Genomic DNA, 27,520 nt, shown 5'->3' with positions numbered 1-27,520 from the left:
AGTGTTTCCTGAGTGATATTTTTTATTATGTACTGTGGTACAGATATGTTGATGATATCTCTGTGATTTGGAATGGTTCTTCATTTAAGCTAATTTTTTTTTCTTTCAAAAGATTAATATAGTCCATTCTAGAATGATGTTCATGTTAGAAATGGGGGGGGGGGATGATTTACCTTTTTTAGATCTGTAAATTCTTTATGAACCATTTAAAGTCTTCAATTCTTCGTGTGTTATTAAAACTCTGACCAATAGGGCCTACAATCTTTCTTTAATCCAGTAAAACTGCTCTTTCAACCAAACACATACACAACACCTTCCTTTCCAATGGCTATAATGACTACAGAATTAAAAAAAATAATCAAGTCTTTCCCCATTCCCCAACCATCTCTTCAGAAGGACTTCAGAAATGCCATCACCATTCCTTACATCCGTGGTACTTCAGAAAAAATAGCCAGATCATTAAAAAAGTACAACCTCCATACAGCTTTTAAGCCCCACCGTAAACTTGCTACACTCATCCGCTCCACTAAAGACCAGCTCCCTCCTCTTTCAGTGCCTGGTGTATATAGAGATCCTTGTTCCTGTAAACTTGCCTACTTCAGACAAACAGGCAGGTCAGCATCCATCCAGTTAGAAGAACACAGTTCTTACATCTGCAAACACAATTATGGTCGGTCTGGCCTTCTAGACCATGTTTTGGATACATCCCATGTTTGGATACATTCCACAGGATCTCCTGGAAAAAAACTACCATACTCCACCATAGTAAATTCAAAAAAGAAAGATTATTCTTTGAATCTGCATCTGCACTCAGAAATCAACCTAATTTAAACAAATACATTTGTATTTGTAATCATTAAATCTTATGGTCTTTTAACAATAAAAGTTCTCAGTTTTACCAGCTTAGACCAAAAATGAACAGTTTAAATACGGTTGCATTAAACTTCCCAAAATTTGGGAAACTTTAATTATCAGAGATTCCTCTTTATATCCCAGGCCACCTGCAAATGCCCATAGAGGGCACACCACCTAGATAGTACTTTTGTTTCACTTTGTATTGTATTTGTGTGTGTGTTGTTACAAAAAGTTTTTGTAATCCTCGAAGATGTCTCTGTGACGGAGACGAAATATTGGAAGTATTAAAATTAGTTTTAATCCTTTCTCAGTGCTGTTAATATTCCATTAAACCTCTAACATGAATTCTTCAATTCTTCATATTTTGGAAGAAAATACATATATAAGATGCTACATTTGTAGATGTCATACTACATCAGAAGTTAACAGCTTATTAATTAAGTCATTTTTAGCAAATGGTTTCAATGAGACCTTAATCAGTAAAACAGTATTTATAGGACTCGCACTCAGAAAGAAATTAATCACATTTCCATATATCAAGGGAATTGTCAGAATTTATCACTAAAATTCTCAGGGCCTCTCACTATTCATGTAGCATTTTGTCCTGTCTAGAAAATTTTTACTCTCTCTTTTCTTCATCCAAAGACCTACTTTTTTATACACTTTCCAGATTTCTAGTTCTTTGTGGCATATCATATTTTGAAGAATATGGAAGATCTGCCTCTGTTCATTGTGAGAATCATTCAGTGCATGTCAAATTTCTTGAACGTGAAGAGTCTGGCCTTGTGTTCTTTGGAAGAATAGTAAAATTTTACACCAGAGTACATGTTTTATGGACCGGCTCTATAAAGAAAGCCATAAAGCATTAGTAAATCATTCCATTTGAAACTGTTCAATGTTTATTTCCCTCCTTATGGGAAATTCTGCACTTCTCTGATCTGCTAACCATTGCAGTTTTCATTTTTTTCCCACAATGCATGACAGTAAGTACACTTCCCACTTCCTTTTGTATATTGCTATGCATTGTGGAAAGGATCACTATTCAGATTGGTTTGAACTTTATTGATGCTGTCATCAGTAGGAGTTTTATACCTTTAGAGATACTTCAGCTAAATCAGTAGTGGAAGTCATGTTTCCAAATACAAGTAGGAAATGGTGTATTACCATATTATTAATGAGCACATAATGTAATTTCATGATAAGCTACTTGTATATGGAGGCAGCTGATTTCACAGTAATCTTCCCTGGTATCTCATAATGCACAACATATATGAAAATTTCTTGGCCATAGATGGCAACACTATTGACAAGGGTTTTTTTTTTTTCTCCCTAAGTTGGTACATATGTCATAAGTATCCATGTGAAATTTTGCAAGTCATTCTATCAAGTAGTTTGTTTTATACAGCTGTCTGAAGCAAAAATGTCTGTATCCCTTGAAATGGATAAAATGGAGTATTGTGCGGTTATCAAATTCTTTGTAAAAGAAGGTTTAACACCAAAAGAAATTCATTTGAAGTTCATTAAAGTTTATGGGCACTCTTCTCCTTCATTTTCGACAGTTAAGAAATGGGCTGCTGAGTTTAATGTGGCTTTACCACTCTTGAAGATGATCCACATGAAGGACGTTCAAAAAGTGTAACAACACCAGAAATCATTGATCAAGTGCATGATATGGTATTAGTTGACCAGTGTATCAAAGTGTGTGAAATTGCTGAGACTATAGGCATTTCAAAAGAGTGTGTAGGATATATTTTGCATGAAGAATTGCATATGAAAAAGCTTTGTGCAATATGAGTGCCGTGGCTTTGAAAGAATGTTGGATTCAATATCCACTTAATTTGTATAATTTTGCATTGCTGAAGTGAAGCCTCTTGGCTCTTTATTTCAGTAATTCTTGGTATCTTTTTAAAATGTGACACTTTTTGGCAACTCGTATGGAAAGCATGACTTCAACCTGGGTATTTTACAACTGGGTCTGGTTCCCACTGACAAGACCTCAACAAAGGTCGAAACTGGTCTTGGTAGTGACCCCTTCCCATAATACATAGCATCATACATGTCTGCAAGGAGATGTGCTTTGCATTATAGAGAATACTAAGGAAAGTGGTCAGAACTTAATCCACCTTTGCCACGAGTTGTCCCTGTCCTGAAAGGTTGCTTGTGCTTGGTTCCTCCGAAGTTTTTATAGTTTCTATATTCGACACAAAACTCATGTAGTTTCTATATATTTGGCTTTGAAATAATGTTCGATTCAATATCCACTTAATTTGTATAATTTTGCATTGCTGAAGTGAAGCCTCTTGGCTCTTTATTTCAGTGGTACCACATAAATATATTAAGAAATGAGGTTTGCTAGAAAATTAAACATTTGGTCTTAATTGTGTTAAGCCATGAATATGCCGAATCCCAATGCTATTAAAACTCTCTTACTTTTTGATGATATTCCAATCTCCATATATAATGACATAATAATAAGCATAATAATAATGACTTTTTTGTGTTGTTTAACCACCTTACCATTATGGATCAAATACGCATCCTCATACGCTTCGTATCCATAATATATTTCAATGTAATATCAATGGTATTACAATTTTAATATGCACTTCGCATCCATGATATACTGGACGTTGTTATGTCCCTTGGTTCTCCTTTCTAGTTTTCCTTTTTGCTTTTGGTTATTTTGTTTTCTTATAATATCCTAATTTAGTTTCATATCTTAAGAAGTTACATGTACCTGAAATTAGTTCCTGACAAATTATTTTAGGATCGACTGCGCCAGCCAGAAACCAGTTTTTGATACTAAGACTTAAGCTACTAATTATATCAACAATTTAATTGAGGTTAGAGATCACGTGGTATGCAGTCGTGGCTCCCTTTTCCCCGCCCTATACAGGTCCGAACTTTTCTAAGCGGTAGTTCAGTCTCAGACACAAGAACTCACAAGTTTTAGTTTAAAAGAATACATTTATTTGAACAAAAGATATTTACACTAAAATCATATCTCAATAATATAAGGATAAACTCATGCATAGATTTTCATGCTGCTGTAATAAGTCACTCAAATATCCTAAATGTTAAAATCTCTCTTATATATCTCTTATCACACAGGCTCATCTAATTTTATGTCAAGAGCATTAGTTAATCATCCTTATTCTTGTATCTTGCATTAGGATTAAGTAATGCTCTAGTGGTTATGCAATTCTTAAATATTATCATCTTAGCAAAATGTACATAGTATATTCACTCAATTAACAGTCACTGTTTTAGTCAGAGGACTAAACTCTTCCCTGTAAAACTTATATAAGTTGTAGGCTCTCTGTAAGAAACAGGGCCTTCACACACTATCACATATACTGAATCATTTAATAACTGTTCTGCTATAATGTCTCTCTTATACAAGAGATTAAATTAACATAGGAAGGTCTTATCACAGATGATTAGTCCAAACGTATCACTTAGATGTTGCGAGCAGGGCTATGCTCAGAGTTCTCTCTCCTTTTGTTTCCTCTCTTTCTATATGACTTGTTATATATAAAATAAAAGTTCTGCACCTTACCAGCTATTTCCTTAGTGAAGTTGGTTCCTCAACTTTAGTCCCGGGTTTTCTTCAGATGTGGCAAGATTCTCTTGTCGCTCCAGTGTCTGTTGCTTTCTTTTCTCCTCGAAGGATCTCCTTTGCCGTCCTCACATTGGTAGCAGATTTACCAATGGCTCTGTCTGCTGGTCTGGCGATGTTCTGTCGGATATCTTGTGCATATCGGATCCCACAGCAACGTGGAATGTTGCTGGATACCGGAGACAAGCTTCCTCAGCCTTCACGGCCCTCGAACAAGAACACAGGAAATACAGGAACACGAGAGAGTGTTTAAAGTGCACACAGCTCCTTATATTTCATCCGCGAACACCTTTTCTCATTACTTTCGTCACCTACTTAACTATCCCTGGTTCATCAGGTATTGATGATGTCACATTCTTTTCTCCATGCCTCTCTTGACGAAATTGTTACGGTTGAGGTTACCGGATGGCTATACGGTTTTTCTGCTGCGTTACTGTAGACTCTTATGTAGTGATTTGACCTTCCGTTGATTGGTTGACATATGGTTCTGATTTCTTTAACATAATTTTCCCATATTGGGCATGATTTTAGAATACAATTTGGACTATTTTATAACAATCTTACTAATTAAATTGATATACCCTCTTTGATAACAATTCATTTATTATTTCTTTACCCCTGCTCTTGAGAGTATAAGATGTTTTTATCGTAAATCAGTTTCTTCTCATGTTGGGTCCGAAATAAATGGCTGACTGATAGTGGGCCGGTTATTTCCGACACAACAGCGTATATATATATCTTAGCTGGTAACGTGGTTAATTAATGTACCAAATATGCAAATAATTATAATTATACATGATGCATTTGTTTTAAGTCTAGTCACATCTTGCTCTTGTTCTGTTCACAGGATAATAAGGTCGAACGCGGCCAGTGGGGAAAAGGTATAGAATTTCTTCTCTCTTGCATTTCAATGTCAGTTGGATTAGGCAATGTTTGGCGCTTTCCAAATGTGGCTTATAATAATGGTGGAGGTAAGTAATTTAGCATGCTAATCTTCAGATGAAGTTGGCATAAAGCATTACTCACATAAAATGTATTCTGTTTGAATGTGTTTTGTGCATTGAACAGTGTTCAATTTTGCATTTTAATTTTCCAGAGACTCATCACTTATTGAAAATTAATTACTGAGCTATTGTCCTATGAATATAGCATGAGCACTTGATGCCTTTTTTTATGACAGTTTCACCCAAAACAGTGTAAACCAATCGCACATTTAGCAACCAAGGCCAAACTAAAAATTAAACTTGTGAATCCTACTTTGGTCCTTAAAGTAGTGACTTTTTTGCCCGTCTCAGTACAGAGACGGCAATTAGATTAATAATCCATCTCTTACCAACTCACTTCTCCTGCTTTCACACAGGCATTTGGTTTCTGCAATATGCATGTTCTATGAATATTTCCTTGGCAAATGTTCATATGAAAGAGCATCCATAATTTACCCACTCAGTACTAAGTCCATTGGAACATGTGTGGCTGCCACCCAACATCCGTTCACAGTATACCTTGAAACTCACAGAACAAGTTTCTTTTCCTCTTTCTTCATCCCTATTTCTGCTGTATTTTGGAATAGTCTTTCTCCTTTTGTGTTTCCCAAGGAATACAATATCTAGGCTTTGAAATCAAATGTAAACAAGTATATACTCATGTCTTTCATGCCAGATTCAGCCCACTGATGTTATTTTGAACTGGCTTATGGTAACAAATGGAATAATTGGTTTAACAACTTCCATTTTTGTAAAGTTAAATCATTACAAATATGAAGTATGATGCAGTTCACACATTCATTGGCTATCTGCTGATTATTTTGTTACAATCGATTCTCACTATATCATACGCTTAGGACCCACCCACAGGAGTAGTTTGTTATAATGAATAATTTACTATAGTGAATTTCTTGTAGCATGGCATTGTGCATATGGGACTTGGGTTGATATGGGACTTTTCAGCAGTAGTTTGTTATATTGGTGAGATTTGCTTGTACTTCTGTTGTAGCTCTAATTTCTGATGCATCAACTTTACATTTGTCAGCAAACTTCTTCTTTATAGAAAGATGAACATATTTAAAACTAGAAGTAGGATATGATATATGTCTAATCTAAATAAATCTGAGACTAGAAATATGTCTTCACTGTTTAGTGTGAATAAACTGTGAATGTCAGCCACAGTTTAAGAGAATTGCTAGCAGCAAATAAACAATTTAAAATAAATATTCTATTGATGTGTGCACTTTTGTACTATAAAAGTAGTGAGTATTTATTATATAGTTAACGTTTAATATAGTGGTAGCGGTCGTTTTGAGCTATGCTAGAAAAAGTGTTTTTAAGTTGAAGTATAGTGAAGATTTTTGTCTCAAATTGTGCTGCAGTTGTGCTTCAGTTGGATACAAGTGTCCTTCAGTGGTGTTATTGTTGAAACTTTGTTGTTTATTTTGTGTTTTCGCTGCTTGTTTGTTGCACTGCTTCAGCATCTAAAGATGGCATCCACAAAGAGACATATTTCGGTGGCATAGAGGACTTCTGTATACAAAAGTCTAGCTGAGCCTTGCATTTTTCACAGTGGATATGTTGCAGAAACTGCTATAGCTATGCATGCTCCGAGGAATGTAAAGGATCTGTGGACTGTTTGACTAAACGAGAAGAACAAAAATGGTGATGTGTGTGAGAAGTGTCTAGATAGACTAGGGCAATTGGGAATGGAAGCAAACGTAGTAGAAGAGCTTTGGCAGGAGTTTGTGAAAATGAAAGCTACCTTCATTATCTGCAATATATCCTCAATCTCCTTACTGAGGTTCAGGTCTTAATATCCTGAACCTCAGTAAGGAGGTTCAGGATATTAAGACCGAGTTAAATGTGTTGAATAGAAAATTAGGACTATGCAGATTACTTTAGCTGAAGTAACTAGAACAGGTTTAAGTAAAGGAGAGTCTTTGGTGAATGATGAAGTAAAGAATAGTATGGAAGTGATTGGGAGTCAACAGAATGAAAGCACAAGAGGCTAGAAGAAATGAGATGTTTTGAAAGTGAGGGAGTAAGTAAAAGAGTGTTGAAGGAAAGTAATGAAATTGTTAGAGTCATGCTGCATTGTGTAGAAAATGAGGATGTGAGTGATGCTTGTTTGGGTTTGAATGAAGGTATGAGTGATATAATATATGGTGATTCAATGATTAAGAGCATGGAGAGCAGTATATTTGAGGAGCACTTGTCTGGCAGAACAATAGAGAGAGTGACTTTAGCAATAAAGAGAGGGCATGATGCAGAAAAGATGATAGTTAATGTGGGTACGAATGACCTGAGTGGTAGTATTAATCGGGTAGCAAAAGATTTAAGAACATTGTTAGACATCGTGAAGAAGAAAAGTGTCAAAGGGAGGATAGTATGTGTTCTGCCTCATTTTGACAATTATGAGTTAAGTAGATGAGCGATGATAATGAATGATATGATTGCAAGAATGTGCAAAAAAAAAAAAAAGATGTCTGGAATTTGTTGATGTCTGGAATGTGTTTGAAGGCAAAAGACAGCTGTATGCAAGAGATGAGTTGCATCTGAACATCGGAGGTCGTAAGTGTTTGAGGAAGTTACTGTTTTCTGAACAAGTCGAAGAAATTGGGCTGGGAAACTAAAATTGAAAAGGTTGAGTGTAAGAGAGAGAGAGAAACTTATTTAGTGAATGTATATTTGTTGATCCTTTTTCACGGAATAATTCAAAGAATAGAGTGGATAAAAATTCGTATGGGACTACTGAAATTAGTAGAATGTATATCAGTTCTAAAGCTGGTACAAGAAATAAAGGGAATCTGCAATTTTTGTATACTAATTGAAAAAAGCATTCAAAATAAGAGGGAAGAATTTTTAGCATTAGTCAGTGCAATCTCATCAAAAGTTTTAGGCATTAATGAAACTTCACTGTCAGCAGAAGATGTGGTTTACTGGAAATTGAACGTGATGGGTACAGTATTTTCAGGGAGGATGGGGGGAGGAGTACTGTTGATCATAGCTGATGAGCTTGCAGCCAAAGAAATAGTATATCAAGAGGATAGGCGTTTGAATGATAGTTCATTTGGCTAAGAGAATGGCTCATCGAGAGATACCAGAAAGTAGTGTATGGAGGAGCAGAGTCCAGGATGAGGCAGGTGACCAGTGGTGTGCCTCAGGACTCTGTGCTTGGGCTTTTATTGTTTAATTTGTACATAAATGATATAGGAAATGGCTTGAAGGGAAATATTCAGTTGTTTGCTGATGATGCAAAGTTGGGTAGTGCAATAAAAAATCAAGCTGATGTTGAGAGTTTGAAGAATGATTTAAATAAGCTGGCAAAATGGGCCAAAGGTAATGAATGTCAGTTCAACATGGAAAAGTGTAAAGTTATGCATTTTTGGATTAAAAGATTACCTGCTGTGTACAACATTGATGGAACGGTACTTCAAGAGATTGATGAGGCTAGAGACTTGGAGTTTTGGTGGATAGGGAGATGAAGTTCAGAGGGCACATTGCTAAGGTGTCCAAGATTGCACAAAGGATTACTTGGTTATTGAAGAACACACTAACATCCAGGGATAAAGAGGTTATTATTCCCTTTTATAAGGCGTTGATACTTCCACATTTGGATTACTGTGCTCAAGTCTGATCACCTGGATTCCTTTGAGATGAGGAGGTTGTGGAGATGGTTCAGAGGAGAGTGATGGATGGGGGGAGGTTGGTGAGTAATGTAAAAAATGCTCCCTATATTGATAGATTGAGAGCTTGTGGATTGCAGAGGTTGGTTGATAGGCAGAGAAGAGGAAATATGATAGAAACATTTAAATTACTAAAAGGTTTTTATAAGATTGATTCAGGGAAAATATTTCAGCTGTGCAATAGTGATGGAAGAACTAGAGGTCATCCCTGGAAATTAAGGAAAAGTGTGGTTAACAGGGGTGTGAGAATGAGGTTTTTTGCTTGGAGGATGGTGAATGAGTGGAATGCATTGCCTGACTCAATTGTGAGTTCTTCATCTGTAAATAAATTCAAGAAGAGATATGATAGATATTGTTTTGATATTTTGGGTTTCCCACGATGAGTCTACTGACTCCATGGAGATACCCGTAATAATAATAAAATATATTTTAATAAAGCTTTTTCATGAATGTAAGAATATACTTTTTTTTTTTTTTGGTGCATTTCATTGCCAGTTTTTTTTTGGATACATTTTCACAGCCACCTCTCACTTGAAAATCTGCCTTCAGCTGATCATTTCTTTTTGCTCAGAATACAGCTCTAATGCTTGAAAAGTTGGACATTACCGCTTTCTACTAAAACATTTTGTGAAATAATCATTAGTAATTAATCACTTTTCATAATTTTATTCTAAGTCTTTACTTATTAATATTATAACAGTTAACAGACTTTGTTAATATGCTTGTAATATTAAATATATTTTGTTTAGGTGAGTGGAAATAAGAGATAGAGACATTAGAATAGCATTGTAAGCAATATAATTTTCCTAACTGAATTTTAACCACTTCTAGGAGCCTTCCTGATTCCATATTTATTACTCTTAGTGATTATTGGACGTCCATTATATTACATGGAATTTATTTTGGGCCAATTTAGTGGACATGGACCAATAAAAATTTGGAGGTGTGTCCCAGGATTCAAAGGTATTATATCACATGTAAGGAAAATGTAATTTTCCTTTGGATTAGAAAATAAATCGGTGTTATTTATTACATCATAATAATATATTGTTTTTTTTTTTTTGATTTTTTCTATAGTGAATTAATTAATATTATAATATTTTTAATAGTGTTGAAAATGTAATAAGGTAATTCCATATATGAGAGGTTTTTTTCAGACTATAGTATATCAATGCTGTGGAAGGACAGAAAGTTGAGGAAAATGAAGAAACTTGTATGTTGGATTTCCAGACTGTGAGATTTCACTTAGCAGGAAACACCTAAGAAAAGAGACTGCTTTGTAGAACAGCATAGAGGAAATGAACGAAGAGGGAAAAAAAAATTCTTTTGGGAAAAAAAAAATCCTTGTTCTAAAGTAATACTTTAGAACAAGGTGGCAGAATTACCAATACTGATGAACATTGACCATCGAGATATTTGTAGGAAATGTAAGTTGTGAGAACTGAAAATTTCTGTCAAACAGAATGAATTGATGAACGATAGTTATTAATCAACATAACTGCTCTCTTCTTTCTTTACAGTCAAAGACTTTTAGATTGTTCTTAAAGGTCCAGATGTCAAGATAGGCATTCAGTGGTTGAATGGATTTGCGATTTATATACAATTTATAGTTATTCAGAAATGAAGTTAATACCAAGAAAGATTGGAGATAAGAGTTATCCCAATTACATCACTGTATTGTCAATAGAATACAGTTTATATTTTGATAACACAATAAGTTTTTTTTTCTAATATAAATTGATATGTACATGAAAAAGTCCCTTTATCCCATTATTAGTACTACTACTACTGCTAATAATAATAAAATAATAAAATTCTATGTTCTGTATTCTGAAAGCTAGTCGCATTTCTTGTTTTTCCTTTCAAGTAATATAAAACTTGAAATTTTGTGTATGCTTGTAGGACAAGCAGAGGGATTATTTACATGTACAGTATTACTTTTACATTTCCTAGTTGTGGAAAACTGAAAACTTTACAGATCTACCAGAAAATTGTTCTGTAAGCAATTGTGACTAAGAGATTTTTTTTTCAATAAATACCATTAAAAGAAGAGAAAAATTATCCCAATTTCATTCCTTTTTTAGAAATTAGGGCTCTTCCCCCATTCAAAACAAACAAATCCGCCAATGAACACGTGCTTCACTGATATATGATATGTGGTCCATAGTGTGAGCCTTTAATGCAGATGTGAGAAGGATGTGAAAGTTTTCTATGGTTAGAAAAACCTGTCTTCAAAACCTATCTAGCAGTATGAAAACCATCATCAAGGCATTTCACCTGAAGTTAGCCAGTTTCATACTGAGATGATGGATTTTCCTTAAGAGGAAGTTGCATTTTTCACCACCATGCAAAACAGGCAATGCAGTTGAAAAAGATCAGACACACGCAATGCACTTGAATCATAGGTTATCCTGGCATAATTCGAGTAACAACAAAATCACAGCCTTAGTTTTCAACTATAAAAATTGGAATTTTAGGTTTCAATCCTTTTTCTAATTAAGACAACTAAGTTTGGGTAGCTAACTGGAGAGCGTCATTGCTATTTTACTAAGTGGCCGAGGATTATTATTATTATTTTACGGCATCTCCTTGGAGTCCGGAGACTCATCATGGAGACACAAATCAACCATAATCATACAAATCCTATCATATCTCTCCTTGAATCCATTCACCATCAGGGAACTCGCAACCAATTCTGGCAATCCATTTCACTCATTCACCACTCTCTATGCAAAAAATCTGGTCTGTACACTCCTACTAACCACACTCTTACACAACTTCCATGGATGGCCTCTAGTTCTCTGACTATTTGTTATATTGAAAAATTTCACTTGCATCAATTTTATAAAACCCCTTTAATATATTAGAAGTTTCTATCGTCCCTTGTTTTCTACCTATCAACTAAACTTTATAAGCCATAAACCTTCAACTTATCCTCATATGGAGTGAGTGTTCCACAGACAAGAATCTGATTAGAATCTCCATGCACGAATGCTTATGAAAATATTTAGGTGGTAGATGAATTTGGTTCTGTAAACAGCATAGTGCAAGGACATCACCCAGTTTATTGGAGGCTTGAAAAAACATGTTTAGTGGTATCTCTGATGTTAATTACCCCACATATGGTATTAATTAATGTCTTATAGATTTCAGTTCCATACTTCTGTGGTTGTGGATGTAAATAGAAAAAAGAAAAAAGTGTTTGTACCTAGAAGACATAAGTTTCTTGATGGTTCTCCTTGTGTTTATTTTTATTCCTTCAAAAATATACTATTAGCCACTTTGAAGGAACAACATATTATTCTTCATGTTATTACAAAAAAAAAAATCCTCTTCAAGAGGAACTGGAATTAATACAGTCAGGCATCTATATCAGTATTTGTAGTCCTGAAAAGGAACATTTTTGATTTCGTACTGTTCAAAATTTATATACTGTTTCTTGAATGGTATGGAACACTCTAAAACAAAGGTGAATGAACAAATTGGTTTTACATTCAGGACACCAGATTATTGTCTCCTTTCTGATTTTTTTTTCAATCAAACATAACATAACATTTGTTTGCTTTTTTTTTAATTATTATTATTATTATTTTTTTTGTTACCTGTGGGTGGTAAAGGTTCGGGAAATTGGTTGGGGTGACCAGTGCTCAACCTTAGACGTCTTGAAGGATTGCCTGTTTTTCTGCCTGCTGAAGAAGGAGCATAAGCTTGTAGCAATGCTTTCATGATTTCTGCTCTGTAATCGATATATTATGGTAGATTTACTTTTTTGCTTGTACAGGAGGAAATTGTTCCAACTGATAAAATCCAATATATGTTCAAAAAACCACTTTTTTGTAATATTTTTATATTGTTTCCTCATTATGGAGTAAAATGTTAGCTGCTGATCACACCTGTTGACTCCACCCAACACATACAGCAATGGGTTTGTCTTTTTTGAAACCATGCTTCTCCATGGATTTCATTGATGGATAGTGCATGGAAGACAGTGGACAAAACATATTTTTGTTTTTCCGACGTAGTGCAAAGACTTTCCCTTACTGAATAAGCTTGCATTTCCCCCTTCGATAGTTTTCCTGATGGCATGGAGGCATGTCTCACCTCCTTGCATATACGATAACTATCTATATGATGCTGTAAAAGCAAATCGGTGAGTTCAAGACACATAGCAGTTTTCCATTGTAATGCAGTAACCTTCACCCAGTAAAGGGTCTAATAACTGCATTGCTACTTTCATCGATAAGGGAAGATCTGAATATTTATCATACTTGATTATAGTCCACTTTCCTGTATAAGGTTTGAAATCCCAAAGATATCCACTTAGCACTTCAGCATAAAAAATTTTATCCCATACTTGGCTTTCTTTTAGGGAATATACTGCTTTACATTTCAGTCTACCTTTGAATGGCATTTGATACTAAGTATCTCTCAGAAATGTGTAATGATCTAAATTTTGGATGAATTTTCATCAGAAAATCATAAACTTTGTTGAGGACTGGGCAATGATGTGCTGCCTGATTATATTCCTCATTATTCTGAAGCTGTGTAGGGGTTGTACTTTTTTTAACGATCTGGCTATTTTTTTCCGATGTGTCACGGACATAGGGGATGGTGATGGCATTTCTGAAATCCTTCTGAAGAGATGAGGGAGGAACTGATTATTTTTTTAATTCTGTAATCACTGTAGCCATTGGATAGGAAAGTTTTGTGTATAGGTTGAGTTCAATTGAAAACTGAACTGTACTCTCAACTGAACTTAACCATATACACAACACCTTCCTATCCAATGGCCACATTGCCTCTGATTAGTGAAAGTGGCCATGCAGTCTTGATGTGGAAGATTGTAAAGCATGAGGAATATTCTCTCAAGAAGGGGTATATGAGGGAATACAAGGCAGGTGATGTTGATAATCTTAGAAGGAAGCTCAAATCTGTGCCGTGGCATAAACGTCTGCAAGGGAAGGATGTTAGTAGTGCATGAGAGATAGTTTAGGAGCATTTAGAGGAAGTAATATTAAATTGTATACCTATGGTAAGGAGAGTTAATCAGGTAGGAGTTAGATGGATGAGTAATATCATTAAGCATGAGCTGCAGAAGAAGAAAATGCTGCAGAGTGTATATAAGGAGGAAGTGACCAGCAAACTTATCAACGGTACAAAGATCAGGCAAGAAAGATGACCTGCTGGTATGGAAGGCAAAATCTAATTACAAGAAAAATCTAGCCAAGCAGACCAAAGTAAATCTCAAAGAGTTCTTTCATTATGTGGCAAATAAGAGAAAGAATTACTATGGAATTGAATATGAAATTGAATATGGAATATGAAACCTTAATGAGTGATGATGATTGTGAGGTGACAGAAGCAGATAAAATAGTCAAGTTACTGAGTGATCACTTTGCAAGGGTATATCATCCTAGTGAGGTTACTGCTTTAATATATGTGACAGGCACTAATGCGAGAGCAGAGGTGGATGAATTGGAGATTCTTTGGATATTGCAGAATCTCAATGTAAATACAGCTGTGGGATTAGAGGGGATGTCATGTCAGCTCTGGTTTTGCGAGAATGTGCAAGGGAACTGGCAATGCCTCTGACTAAGCTCATTAAGTCTCAGCTCTGGTAGAGTTCCAAGGGAGTGGAAAGAGAGCAAAATAATTCCCTTGCATAAGGGATGTTCTGAGACTGCAGTAGCAAATTATAGACCAATCAGTATCGGGCATAGTGGTAAAAGTACTGGAAAAATTGATCAGAAAGAGAATTCAAGAATGGGTGGATAAAAATATGATACTGTATGAAGTCAACATGGCTTTGTGAAGGGTCAGTTATGGCTTAGTAAATTACTATCTTTTTATAGAGTAACAGCAGAGTTGGATAAAGGAAATGGCTACACGATGATTCTGCTGGATTTTGCAAAGACATTTGACAGAATATCACATAGAATTCTGGCAACCCATTCCACGTGGAATGGGTTGCCAGAGTCAGTTGCATTTGTCTGTTAATGGGTTCAAGGAGAGGTACAATAGATTGTGTGGATAGTTTGGGTCTCCCACAATGATTCTTTGGACTCCATGGTGGTTCCCATACAATAATAATAATAAATAATACATAAATATGCAAAAATAGTGAAACAAAACAAATTTGATAGGCTTTAAAAAATACATTAAGTGCACATTCAGTTTTAATGCCTGGTTTAGGGTGTGATATTATGTGAAATTTGATATAATTTATTTTTCTGAATAGACAAATTTCATCTGTTTGAACTAGATTTACATCTCAGAAAATCATGGTCAAGCAGATTTGGCAAGAATTTTTTTTTTTTTTAAATTCATTGCAAAAGAATTTTGGTGATTATCAAATTTATCAAATGAGATTACCATGATAAGTTTAATCATGGTAATCTCATGGCATAGCATTCGTTGTATAGGATTGTTCCCATACAGACTGTTCCAGTATGATAGATGCCAATCAAAAAAAAAAAAAGAAAAGAGAATAGCTGTTGATTCTAGTTCTCAACCATAGAAACCAGCTCTATGCTTACTGTCGCTAACTCATATTTCCAGATTTTTACAGCAAGCAAAGTGTTATCAGAAAATTTGATAGCAATGGGTACATTGTGGCTCAGTAAAGATCATGGTAGATGTCATGTTACAGTTACCATAAGATACAGAAACTTATTGAAATTTTTTTTTTAATAAGAATATTATGATTTATTTGGGGGAAAAAGGCAAAAAACAATGTTTAGTTATGAGAAATTTTTTTTTAACATATGTGATTATTCTGTATGTTTAAGTAGCATAATTGAATTTTTGGATGTGAAAAATTTTAATGAAAGGATGTTATCTGCTAGTTCCAATTATTTAACCAACTTCAATTCATTTGTGTTCTAGTGCACTATGAATATTTAAAAAAAAAAAAAGGCAAATATGAATAGAAAAATAAATGCATATGCAATGGTTGTTTGATAAGTCTGTGGCAAAAATGAAGGAAACAATTTTTTTGGGACAAACATGTTTTATTTTTCAACATAGTCTCTTTTGAGGTCTATACACTTAGTCCAATGATGCTCAAGTTTTTTGATCCCATCCATATAGTATGATTTGTCCAATTCTTCAAAACAGGCAGTTGTTTTGGCAATCACCTCTTTGCTTGATGAAAATCTCTTTCCTGCCAGCCATTTTTTTCATGTTTGGAAACACATAGTAGTCCGAGAGAGCCAAATCTGGAGAGTAGTGGGGGGGGGGGGGATGTGAAGGGACTTCATAGCATAAATCGAAACAATTTTACAGTCACAATTGCAGAAGAGTGAGTGAGGGCGTTGTTGTGGCAAAAAAGAATCTTCTTTTTCGCCAAATGTGGTCGTTTTTCCTTTATTTCATTATTTAAACGATCCAGCAAAGATGCATAATACACTCCGCTAATTGCTTTGCTCTTTTCCAAGAAGTCTATGAAGATTATGCCATGAGCATCCCAGAAGATGGTGGCCATAACCTTTTCTGATGAAGAAACAGTTTTCACTTTCTTTGGTGCAGATTCCCCGCTTGCAACCTATTGTTTTGACTGTTCCTTGGTCTCAGGCTGGTAGTGATGAATCCATGTTTCGTTCACTATTACGAAACGAATAAAAAATTCCTCTGGATTCCATTGAAAAGCTTCAAGTTGTCTTTGCAACAGTTCACATGTTGACACTTTTGATCCAGTGTGAGCAGATGTGGCACCCATCTTCCAGATAGTTTTCTCAAATGTAAATGTTCAAGTAAAATATTATGTACATGATTATTTCAGATGCCCACAGCCTTAGCAATTTATTGCACTTTCACTCTTATATCATCCATCACCATATCATGGAGTTTTTCAATAATTTCTGGAGTAGTAACCTCTACAGCGCATCCAGAACATTCATATAGCCACTTCGAAAGTTACTAAACCACTTATAAACTGTTCTAATCGAAGATGTAGACTCACCATAATGTTTATCAAGCTTAGCTTTGTTTCCTGAACTGTTTTGCCTTTCAAAAAGTAATTTTAATCACTACATGAAATTCTTTCTCATCCATTTTTCACAAATTACAGTACTTGATCAATTCAAATGAGTGCCAAACACAGAGTAATAGATCTATCTGACTGAAACTTAGTATATGATCCTCCAACAGTCGCCAGCAACTAAAAATAACCTCATTCGTACTGGTGGCAGCATCTCTTCGACTTTGCACAGACTTATTGAACAGCCCTCGTATAAGTAAGTGCTAAAACATAATACAAACACTTTATTAAATACAGAGCTATTAAGAAAAATGATAAACATTTCTCATCATCATCATATATCCTCAAGGGATGTGCAGGATATGGTAGTATTACATGAAAATTTACATCATTACTAACTTCCTATCTACAATTTTCCTCCAAATCTTACCTCCAAATGTTACCTGTCAAGACTCCAATATTATCAGGTCTTATATTTCTGTCTTCTAAGGTACTTTTTACTGTATCAATCCACCTATATCTTGGTCTTCCTCTGGGTCTTTTATCTGACAATCTGGTAGAGAACACTTGTTTTGCTAATCTTTCCTTGCCCATTCTATTTAAGTGACAATATCACCAGGGATTAGCTCTGCTAATGCATTCCTAGATGCTGACAATGTCAAGTTCTTTCCTAATATCCTCGTTTTTAATATGATATTGCCATTGATGCCATCTGTTCATGCCTCTAATCTTTCTCAGGACTCTCATATCTGCGGTCTCTAGTCTTTGTTCAAGTTTTTTACTTCTGACCCAGCTCTCAGATCCATAAGTTAAAATCGGTTTGAACACTGTCTTGTATATAGCTAATTTAGTGTTTCGACTAATTTCTCTCTTATTCCACATAAATTTATTCAGTAAATAAATAAATAGACAATAAACATTTCTTTAAATGCTTTTTGACTTATATGTACATTTTTAGAAGCAATTTGTATGTGTATAGTTTTAACGTTATGCAGCTTTGATTTAGTGTGTATAATTGTTCATGTGGATATATAAGGCTTGTATTACCAAATAGAGATTTATTTATATATTTATTTAGTTTGAACTGAGGTAATTTGTATACAGTAATTGTGACTACTCATTGGAAATACTTTGTTGATACAAAGAATAGGAAGATATTATGCAAGTAGTATTTTTTAATATAGAGATTATGGTAGATGAGAAAACAATTGAATAGATTGCAAGAGAGAAAAAAAAAATAATGTGTTATTGATGATTAATAATGGTGTTTGATTAAAAATTGACAGTTATGATTCATAATAATAATAAAAAAATGATGAAAGCATGGTTTTAAAGATTGTTAGTCTTTTTACTAAGATATATTTAGAAATGTGCTGAGTTGGGTTCATATTGTCAATGACTTAATGTGTGTAGGAGAAAAGATTTTTGTTATGTAAGTTTGGATAATTTTAATGAAAGAAAGAATTTGTATGGCTCAGATGGTTTCTGTTTGCAAAAAGAAGTTAGAACTAGGCATTTGAAAAGCTGTTCATCTATAAAAATGGAAGGATTGGATTTTTTTATATAAGTAGAGAAGGTTGTTGTTAGTGCATAATTTGAATATATGTATTATTTTGAATATTTTACCACAGATATGAGTAGAATTCTTCAAGATTTGTGTAGTTACTCTCAAATTCATTTTTATTGGCAAACACAGTTACTTTCTTTTATATGTTTGTTAGGACTTGGTTATGCACAGATACTCTCGACATGTTATCTCCTAGTCTTCTACAATTACCTTATGGCACTAACATTGCTTTATTTGTTTACATCAATGCAAACCACTTTACCTTGGACTCAGTGTGACAGGGAGTGGATTCAAAATGCCTCATGTGTAAATGGCACCATATTTCAGGAGGTATGTATGTTGTCCATAGTATTCATTTTACCATAATTAAAACATTTAATTTCTAAACTATATGTCCAGTTTACTGTTATTTAAAATAATCAGATATCTCCTTGGAATTGTAGAACTGAACACAAACAGTGCTTTAATTATACTTTAAAGTAATTTATCAGTCAGTATACCCACCATTTCCTCAGGCAATGCATTCTGCATGCCATGAGAAAATTCCTTTCTCTATGCTAACTGGGGACAAATATGACTTTGTTAAAAGTTGATCTTGACTTAGGAATCATCATCATCATCATCATCATCATCAAATTCCTGCCATGTACCCTCAAGGGGTGTACAGGATATGACAGTACTACATGAAAAAATTACATCATTACTAACTTCCTATCTACAATTTTCCTCCAAATCAGTCTGTTACTTGTCAAGACTCCAACATTATCAGATCTTATATTTCTATCGTCTAAGGCACTTTGTACCGTATCAATCCACCTATATCTTGGTCTTCCTCTGGGTCGTTTTCCTGCCAACCTGGCAGAGAACACTTGTTTTGCTAATCTTTCCTCTCCCATTCTATTTAAGTGACCATACCATCTGAGATTAGCTCTGCTAACGCATTCCTGGATGCTGACAATGTCAAGTTCTTTCCTAATATCCTCATTTTTAATATGATATTGCCATTGATGCCATCTGTTCACGCCTCTAATCTTTCTCAGGACTCTGATGTCTACGGTCTCTAGTCTTTGGTCAAGTGTTTTACTTCTGACCCAGCTCTCAGATCCATAAGTTAAAATTGGTTTGAATACAGTCTTGTATACAGCTAATTTAGTGTTCCGACTAATTTCTTTCTTATTCCATATGAATTTATTCAATTGCCTTCCCACGATACCAGCTTTGCTGATTCTGTTGTCTATTTCTATATTTAGTTTACCATCTTCAGTAAAAATTGTGCCTAAGTAGCTGAAATGTTTTACTTGTTCCACAAGTTCTCCATTCACAACACAGTTGACATTTTCAATGATTCTGCCTATTTTCATTGTCTTTGTCTTTTTATTGCTGACCTTCATACCATATCTATTACAACAGCTATTCAATTTAGTCAGAGAATCTTGCAGACTTCTAGCGGATTTATTTAGAAGTATAACATCATCCGCATAAAGCAAAGAGCTGACATTAACATCTCCAATTTTGATATCAGGTTTAATACCACATTCCTTCATAATGTGATCCATATAGATAATGAATAACAGAGGGGATAATGTACATCCTTGTCTCACACCAGATTTAACATTAAACCATCTTCCTGTACTTCCTTCAATTCTAACTGCTGACTCACAACTCAAATAAAGACTAAGTATTGCTTGATATAATGCCCCATTGACACCATATAACTGCAGTGTATTGAATAGCTTCTCTCTTGGCACCTTGTCATATGCCTTTTCCAAATCGACAAAACTTAAATACAGATCTTTGTTATATTCCCATGCTTTCTCGACTATTTGTCGTAAAGTGAAGATCTGATCCTGACAGCCTCTATTTGGCCTGAATCCAGCTTGTTCTTCACCAAGCTTTTCTTCCACAATTCTTCTCAACCGTTTCTCAAGTATACTTGCATAGATCTTGCCAGGAACACTCAGTAGGGAAATACCTCTGTAATTCTCACATTCAGTTTTATTTCCCTTTTTATATATGGGTACTATGAGAGCTCTACTCCAATCATCGGGAATTCGTCCCTCTGTTCAGGCTTTCTGAACTATGCAGTGCAGCCACTGTAAGACTCTTATACCACCATACTTCAACATTTCTGGTCGAATATCATCTACTCCTGCTGCCTTTCCACATTTCAAGCCTTTGATGGCTTTTTCTACTTCAAGTATGGATATGTATTCCTGACTGCATGCCTGGTCAGTGTTTTTTATCACTGTGCTGTCATCACTGCTTGTTTCATTTAGCAGTTTTTCAAAGTAATTACTCCATACTTCAAGGATATCTTTTTCTCCTGTTTTCATTTCACCTTTATCATCTCTAATTCCTTTTACAGCACTCTTTCCTCCATTCCTAAGCTTCTTCAACAACCTCCAGAATATTTTGCCACCTTCTTGATATTTATTTTCTATATTCTTGCCAAAGTCCTCCCATGACTTTTGTTTAGCTAGTTTTACACACTGTTTAGCTTTCTTACATTTGTCTCTGTATTCTGTAAGAGTAAAAGCTGACTTATTTGCCAGGAACTTTTGATATGCTTTCTTCTTTTCCTTCACTGCCTCTTTAACTTCCTGTGTCCACCAGGGAGTTCTGATTTTTTTATCCTTGCACACAACCTCACCACATGCCTCTCTTGCAGAATCAATCAATGTTTTCTTCAGAGTTTGCCACTGAATCTCCAATGTTTGATTCCTGTTCTCAAACTCTTTCATTTTCTTTTCAATAATATTTCTGTATTTTAGTCTACAGTTCACATCTGAGAGGTGCTCAACTTTTATTCGCTTTAAAACTTTCTTACATGTTTTAAAGCGAATAAAAGTTGAGCAACTTAGGAATCTACATTTGATAATAAAGTAACTACTGAGCTGGAAAAGAGTAATGAATATACTGCATGACTTAAAATTTTTCTGAAAATGACAACATATACTGAAATATTAATTAAAAAACTTTAATTAATACCTTCCTATCTTTATGCAGACTTTTGAAGAAAGTTTCAGCCCCACAAAAACCCACTGTCTGGCTACGCAATTTCCTAACACACTTAAACAATGAACACCCACAGAATCCAGTTCACCTTGGAAAAAGAAAACAACAACAGTCTCCCTTTTCTAGACACTCTGATTACATGACAGCCTGATGGATCTCTGGCTTTTCTCTGTTTACAGAAAACTGATCCATACTGGTAGATACATTCACCAAACAATCACACCACCCCTCACAACAATATGGGATTATAAAAACCTATATAACAGGACAAAGTTAATCTGTTCAGACAACAATGCCCTAACTATTGAACTTAACCATATCCTTAACACCTTCTTAGCCAATGCTACAACCCTCCCCCCGAAATCCAGGACATATTAAAAACTTACTCTCCCCATTCTTAACAGAGATTACACTAAATCTATCACCATTCTGTATATCCAGGGTACGTCTGAAAAGCTCACAAAAATCATAAAAAATATGACCTGATACCTGTTACAAACCACATAAGAAATTGGCACCCCCTTATCTGCTCCACCAAAGACCAGTCACTTCTAGACCTACCTGGAGTATACTAGGCCCCTTGCATGCTGTAAACTGTCCTACTATGGCGAACAGGCAGGACAGCTAATATCAGGATTTCTGAACACAAAGATTACATCTGGTTTCACCAATACAGCCACTCAGGACTTGCAGACCATGCACTAGATACGCACCACAGAATATGCTGGAAGAAAGCCACTTTCCTACACTGTAGCAAATATAAATATGAAAGTATGTTCTTGGAATCAGCCTCAGCTCTAAAAAAAACTTTACAAATCTCAACAAATTTGGGTGCATGAGACTGCCCCGAATTTGGGAAGCTTGTATCCTTAGAACATCAGCCAAGACAATTTAGTCTGCTAGGGGGCACCTTTAGGACTCTAGGACCAGCACCAGCTGCCTTCTTCAGCCTCATTTGCTTGTTGTTAGTGCCTGCATGCACATATCATAGTTTTATGTTCCCAGAAGATGGCAATGTAACATTGCCGAAATATAGGAAGGTACTGATTAAAGTTTTTTAATTAATATTTTAGTATATGTTGTCATTTCCTGAAAAATTTAAAGCCTTGTGTAACCAACATATAAATTTATCTACAAGAATGAATATACTGCAATATTACTGGATTTTGCAGATACTTTGACAGCACTGTGGGTTATTGCAATTGCAGTATGCAGTACTGTAGGTTATTGCATAAAATATGGTGGTTGGGAGACAGTGATAAGCAGTGGAAAGGATATGAGAGTGACTGTCTGATAGACATCAAAGAGTTGTACAGGAAATGAAAGTGACCAGTGGGATACCACAGTGATATGGCCTTGGTCTGACTGCACAGTGCCAAGATTGCCTGGACTTCAGAAAGATATAGAAATGATAACTAAGATGATATTAGAACTACAAAATGTTGAATATGAGAAGTGATTAATGAACCATGTATCACAGAACTTACATATAATGAAAAAGAGAGAAAATGGTACAGATATATAATTTAGCAGAGGAATTTTACAGGATTAGATATAGAGGAAATTTTTTTTTCAATATGTGGTAGAAGGAAGCTGGATGAGAGATGATGCTCACAAGTTGACTTCAAATCCAATTAATTTTTGCTGATGGCAGTAACGCACTCCTCTTTCTCATTTGATAACTTTTGAACTATATAAATCACCAAAACAAAACTTGTATAGATTATGGATGATCTCTCATTCTTTTAATTAGTATGCAGGAGGAAGAGATGGTGAAGGAACATAGTTCTTGGGAACTCCAACATTAGTTGTGCAGTTTGAGGATAAAGATCTATCCACTGTCAACATAATATATGACCAGAGTGAGAAAGCTAGCCAAGTTGTAGAAGGCAAATCATGACTGGAGCCTAATAGTTTCGTTCCCCCCCCCCCCTGTTTTGAGCTTTATTATAAACAGAAAAGGAAGATAGATTTCAATGAAAGCTACCTGTCATATGCTTGATATTACTCTCGTACATCCTTGTCATGTTTTATTTTTTAGAAAACCAAAAAGCAGATTGGGAATGAAGGTTTGTATAACACACACACACACACACACACACACACACACACACACACACACACACACACACACACACACACACACTCACACACGCACGCATCAGTGATTCATTCACTGCAAATGTTTGGAGATCACAATATTGAAAACATTAATTCAGCTAAAGAAGTGAAGCATAGAAATCACAAATATCATTCAACTTTGCAGTATTGTAAGCCAGACAATATTGCAGAATTGGAGGATGTGAAAATCAGGGATAGGAACTTCAACAACTTAAGGTGTGCAGATGACACAGTTCTTATTGCTGAATCTGAAGATGATCTGCAAAACTTAGTCACAGAAATTTACAACAGAAGCTTAGATTAGACATGGGATTAATTATTAACTTGAAGAAAACAAAGTGCATGATTATATCAAAAGAACCAATAAATAAAAAACTGAATATAGCTGTTAACCAAAAGAAAATTGAACAGGTTAAATCTTTTATATATTTTGAAGAAATGTTTACAGAAGGAGGAAATTCCCTTAAAGAAATAAAAAGGAGAATAGCAATAGCAAGAAAATCCTTTATTGATATGAAAACTGTTCTAACATTTAGAGACATTAACATAGACACAATTAAAAGATTAATAAAGTGCTATATCTGTTCAGGCCTTCTCTACAATAGTGAATATTGCACTCAAAATAAGGAAGAAGAGAAAAAATGAAAAGGTTTTGAAATGTGGACTATCAGAAGAATGTTGAAAATATCATGGTCAGTGAAAATGAAAAATAAAGATGTTTTAAGAAAGCAAAAATGAAAAGAACATTAATGAAAATCTTAAAGAAATGAAAACTTAAATATTTTGGACATCTAACTAGACAAGTAGGCATTCAGAAATTAATATTAGAAGGACAACTGGATGGAATAAGAGGGCGAGGTAAACCCAGGAGAATGTGGTTTGAAGACATTAAGGACTGGACTGGCTTGAATTACCATAAATGTTCCAGAGCAGCAAAAGAAAGAAAAAAGTTCTGCAAATGGTTGCCAACCTCCTCCTGGGGAGATGACACTTGAAGAAGAAGCCAGACAACAAGGCATGACATCGGTCAGCTGAGATGGAGAGTTATGATTGCTAATGATCCAGTGGATAGACTGTGCATGAGAAATGGTGTGTAATAGGTTGATGCATGAATATTTTTGATTGTAGAAAGGATTTGTGCTAGCTGGATGAGTTACACTTAGATATGGTATTAGGTGCTTGGTGAAATCATTGTTCAGTTAGAAAGTAAATACAAGTAGTCAGGGAAGCTGGCCAGGGTGGCTGCATGAGAGATTGGACATATGTACTATGGTGACAGATGGACTGTTATGTGAGAGAGAGAGAGAGAATGGTTATATCGAAAGGGTGATTTTGAGAAAGGCGGGACTAATTTGTTAGATAAGAAAAGCAATGATTGTGGCAGTGGATGAAGAATTTGTTTGATGAATCAACTCATACTTGCTTATTTGAACCAGTGAGATTTTTAAGAGTTACTTGAATCTGCATTAGCCTGGTAGTTAGTTATCATATATGGTGGCCACTAATGTCAGAAGCAGAAGGAATAAAGGCAATGAATTTTTAATATTGCTAAATGATATGGGACCAGAAATTAGTTATTATTATTATTACCCAAGACCGCATGGAGCCAAAGACTCATCTAGGAGGCCTTTTTATCATACACACACACAGCTCATCATACCGTGCTTTAAACACACTCAAATTCTCTGCAGACACCACACTCTCAGGCAAGGCATTCCAATCATTCACTCTGCATGAAAAAAACCTGTTTGATGAGGATATATTGTTGGAGGTGGAGGAAATAAGAGATCTAGGGGTGATAGTGGATAAGGATCTAAAATTTAGGGGACACAGCCAAAATTGTGAAGACAACACAAAGGCTTCTGGGAATGATGCAGAGGACACTCACACCCTATTCACACCCTCTTTATACAGTTTTCAGGGATGACCTCTGGTTCTCCCCTGATCTCCCACTATTCTCTGTAGAACTTCTCCACCATTGATCTTATAACAACCCCTTACCAACTTGTAGGTCTCTATCTTATCTCCCCTCTTCCTTCTGTCCACTAGATTCTGCAAGTTACATCTTCTCAATCTTTCCTCATACTTGATATTCCAGAGGTTAGAAACTACCTTAGTCAGTCGCCTCTGGACTCTTTCCAACATCTCTTCGTCCTTCTGAAAACCAGGTGACCAAATCTGGGACAATAGTCCATGTGTTGTGTAATCAAAGCTTTATACAACAGAACAAGAATCTTCCTGCTTTACAAGTCAGTGTCCTCTGCATCATTCCCAGAAGCCTTTGTGTTGTCTTCACAATTTTGGCTGTGTCCCCTAAATTTTAGATCCTTGAACGTGCAACATTGAACTCACATCCCCATTCCTGTGCCCAATCACTCAATTTATTCAAGTCTTCTTGTAAGGCCACAACATCTTCTCTACTCTTCATGGCTCATTCCAACTTTGCATCATCTGCAAACAACTGAATATCTCCATCCAAATCTTCATCAATATCATTAATACACAAGTTAAACAGCAATGGCCCTAAAACAGAACCCTGAGACACAACACTAGTGACTTTCCTTTTCCTGGATATCACTCCCCCCATACACAACTTTTTGTACCTACCAACCCAATGCACCAATCTAATATCCAACTCCATCCGTTGTAGTTTGACTATCAACTTATCATGCAGTAATCTATCAAAAGCCTTCGCAAAATATAAGTGTATTACTGCGTGTCCTTCTCCTGTGTCCATGGAAGCAGTCACCTTATTGTAATAAGTAACTAGATTGACCTCCCTTTAGCAAATCCATGCTGTCCATCAAAGATAATACCATTGTTGTCAACCCAATTCTGAATCCTAGTTCTCACAAGCTTCTCCAACAACTTAACTACAACACCTGACACTGATAGGCCTGTAGTTTGATGCTTGAGTTCTATCACCGCCTTTATGAAGTGACACAATCTTGCCCTCCTTCCACTCCTTAGGAACTTGACCCAGTGCAACTCTTATTAAAAAAAGTATGTCAAGGCCAACGCCAACTCCCTGGCACATTCCTTCAGAATACGTGGTGATATACTATCAAGTCCCACAGCGTTATTTACATCTAGTTTGCTCAACTTCCCATACACCTCTTGCTCACTTACAGTCAGTCTCTCTTCCCCATCATCAACTGCTCTCAATCTCTCCATGAAGTCACATTCACAAGATTGAAAGATCTTTATGAACTGCTCATTAAGTATCTCTCCACCAAACCTTCTGCAACAGTTTTCTTTATACCATTTTCTCCAATCAATGTCATCCTTCCATAATCATTCTTTCTTTTTGCTGGTTACATATCGAAAGAACTCCTTAGCATTCTTTTTGGCTTCATTAGCTAACTGCTGTTCATACCTCTCTTTAGCTACCCTCACCAACCAAGTCGCCTGCCCTGCCTGGTCTTTGTAATCCTCATGGAATTGGTTATTTCCACTTCTGTTATGCTGCCTCCATAATACCCTTTTTCTCTGTATAGTTTTTGGCATTAGTTGAGGCCTGGCTAACAGAAAAGGATAAGATATCCTTATAGGAATAGAATGTGATGGGTATAGTGTATTCAGGAAGGATATAGGATAGAGAGGCTGGGTGATGTAGGGTATTGCTTATGATTGCAGAGGGATTAAATCTAAAACTATAGCAGAGATCCTGGATGATGGTACTGGTAGTCTGAG

At 35.5% G+C, this 27,520-nt stretch overlaps 1 protein-coding gene across 1 annotated transcript in view; it reads left to right on the top strand.

The window, feature by feature from the left end:
• Window positions 1–27,520, top strand: part of LOC150095293 (uncharacterized) — a 590,931-nt gene that overhangs the window by 19,099 nt on the left and 544,312 nt on the right. Inside the window, exons 2-4 of the mRNA XM_090410639.1 lie at window positions 5,322–5,445; window positions 9,978–10,109; window positions 18,846–19,021. Of these exons, the coding sequence (XP_090266765.1) occupies window positions 5,322–5,445; window positions 9,978–10,109; window positions 18,846–19,021 (432 nt within the window). The remainder of the gene's footprint in view (window positions 1–5,321; window positions 5,446–9,977; window positions 10,110–18,845; window positions 19,022–27,520) is intronic.

Source organism: Typopeltis vanoorti, chromosome 20, assembly GCF_054136105.1.
Source record: "Typopeltis vanoorti isolate ZY-2024b chromosome 20, IOZ_Tvanoo_1.0, whole genome shotgun sequence".
Classification (NCBI taxonomy): domain Eukaryota; kingdom Metazoa; phylum Arthropoda; class Arachnida; order Uropygi; family Thelyphonidae; genus Typopeltis; species Typopeltis vanoorti.
Note: the sequence above shows the minus strand (reverse complement) of the source record. Positions and strands in the feature narration are given on the sequence as shown.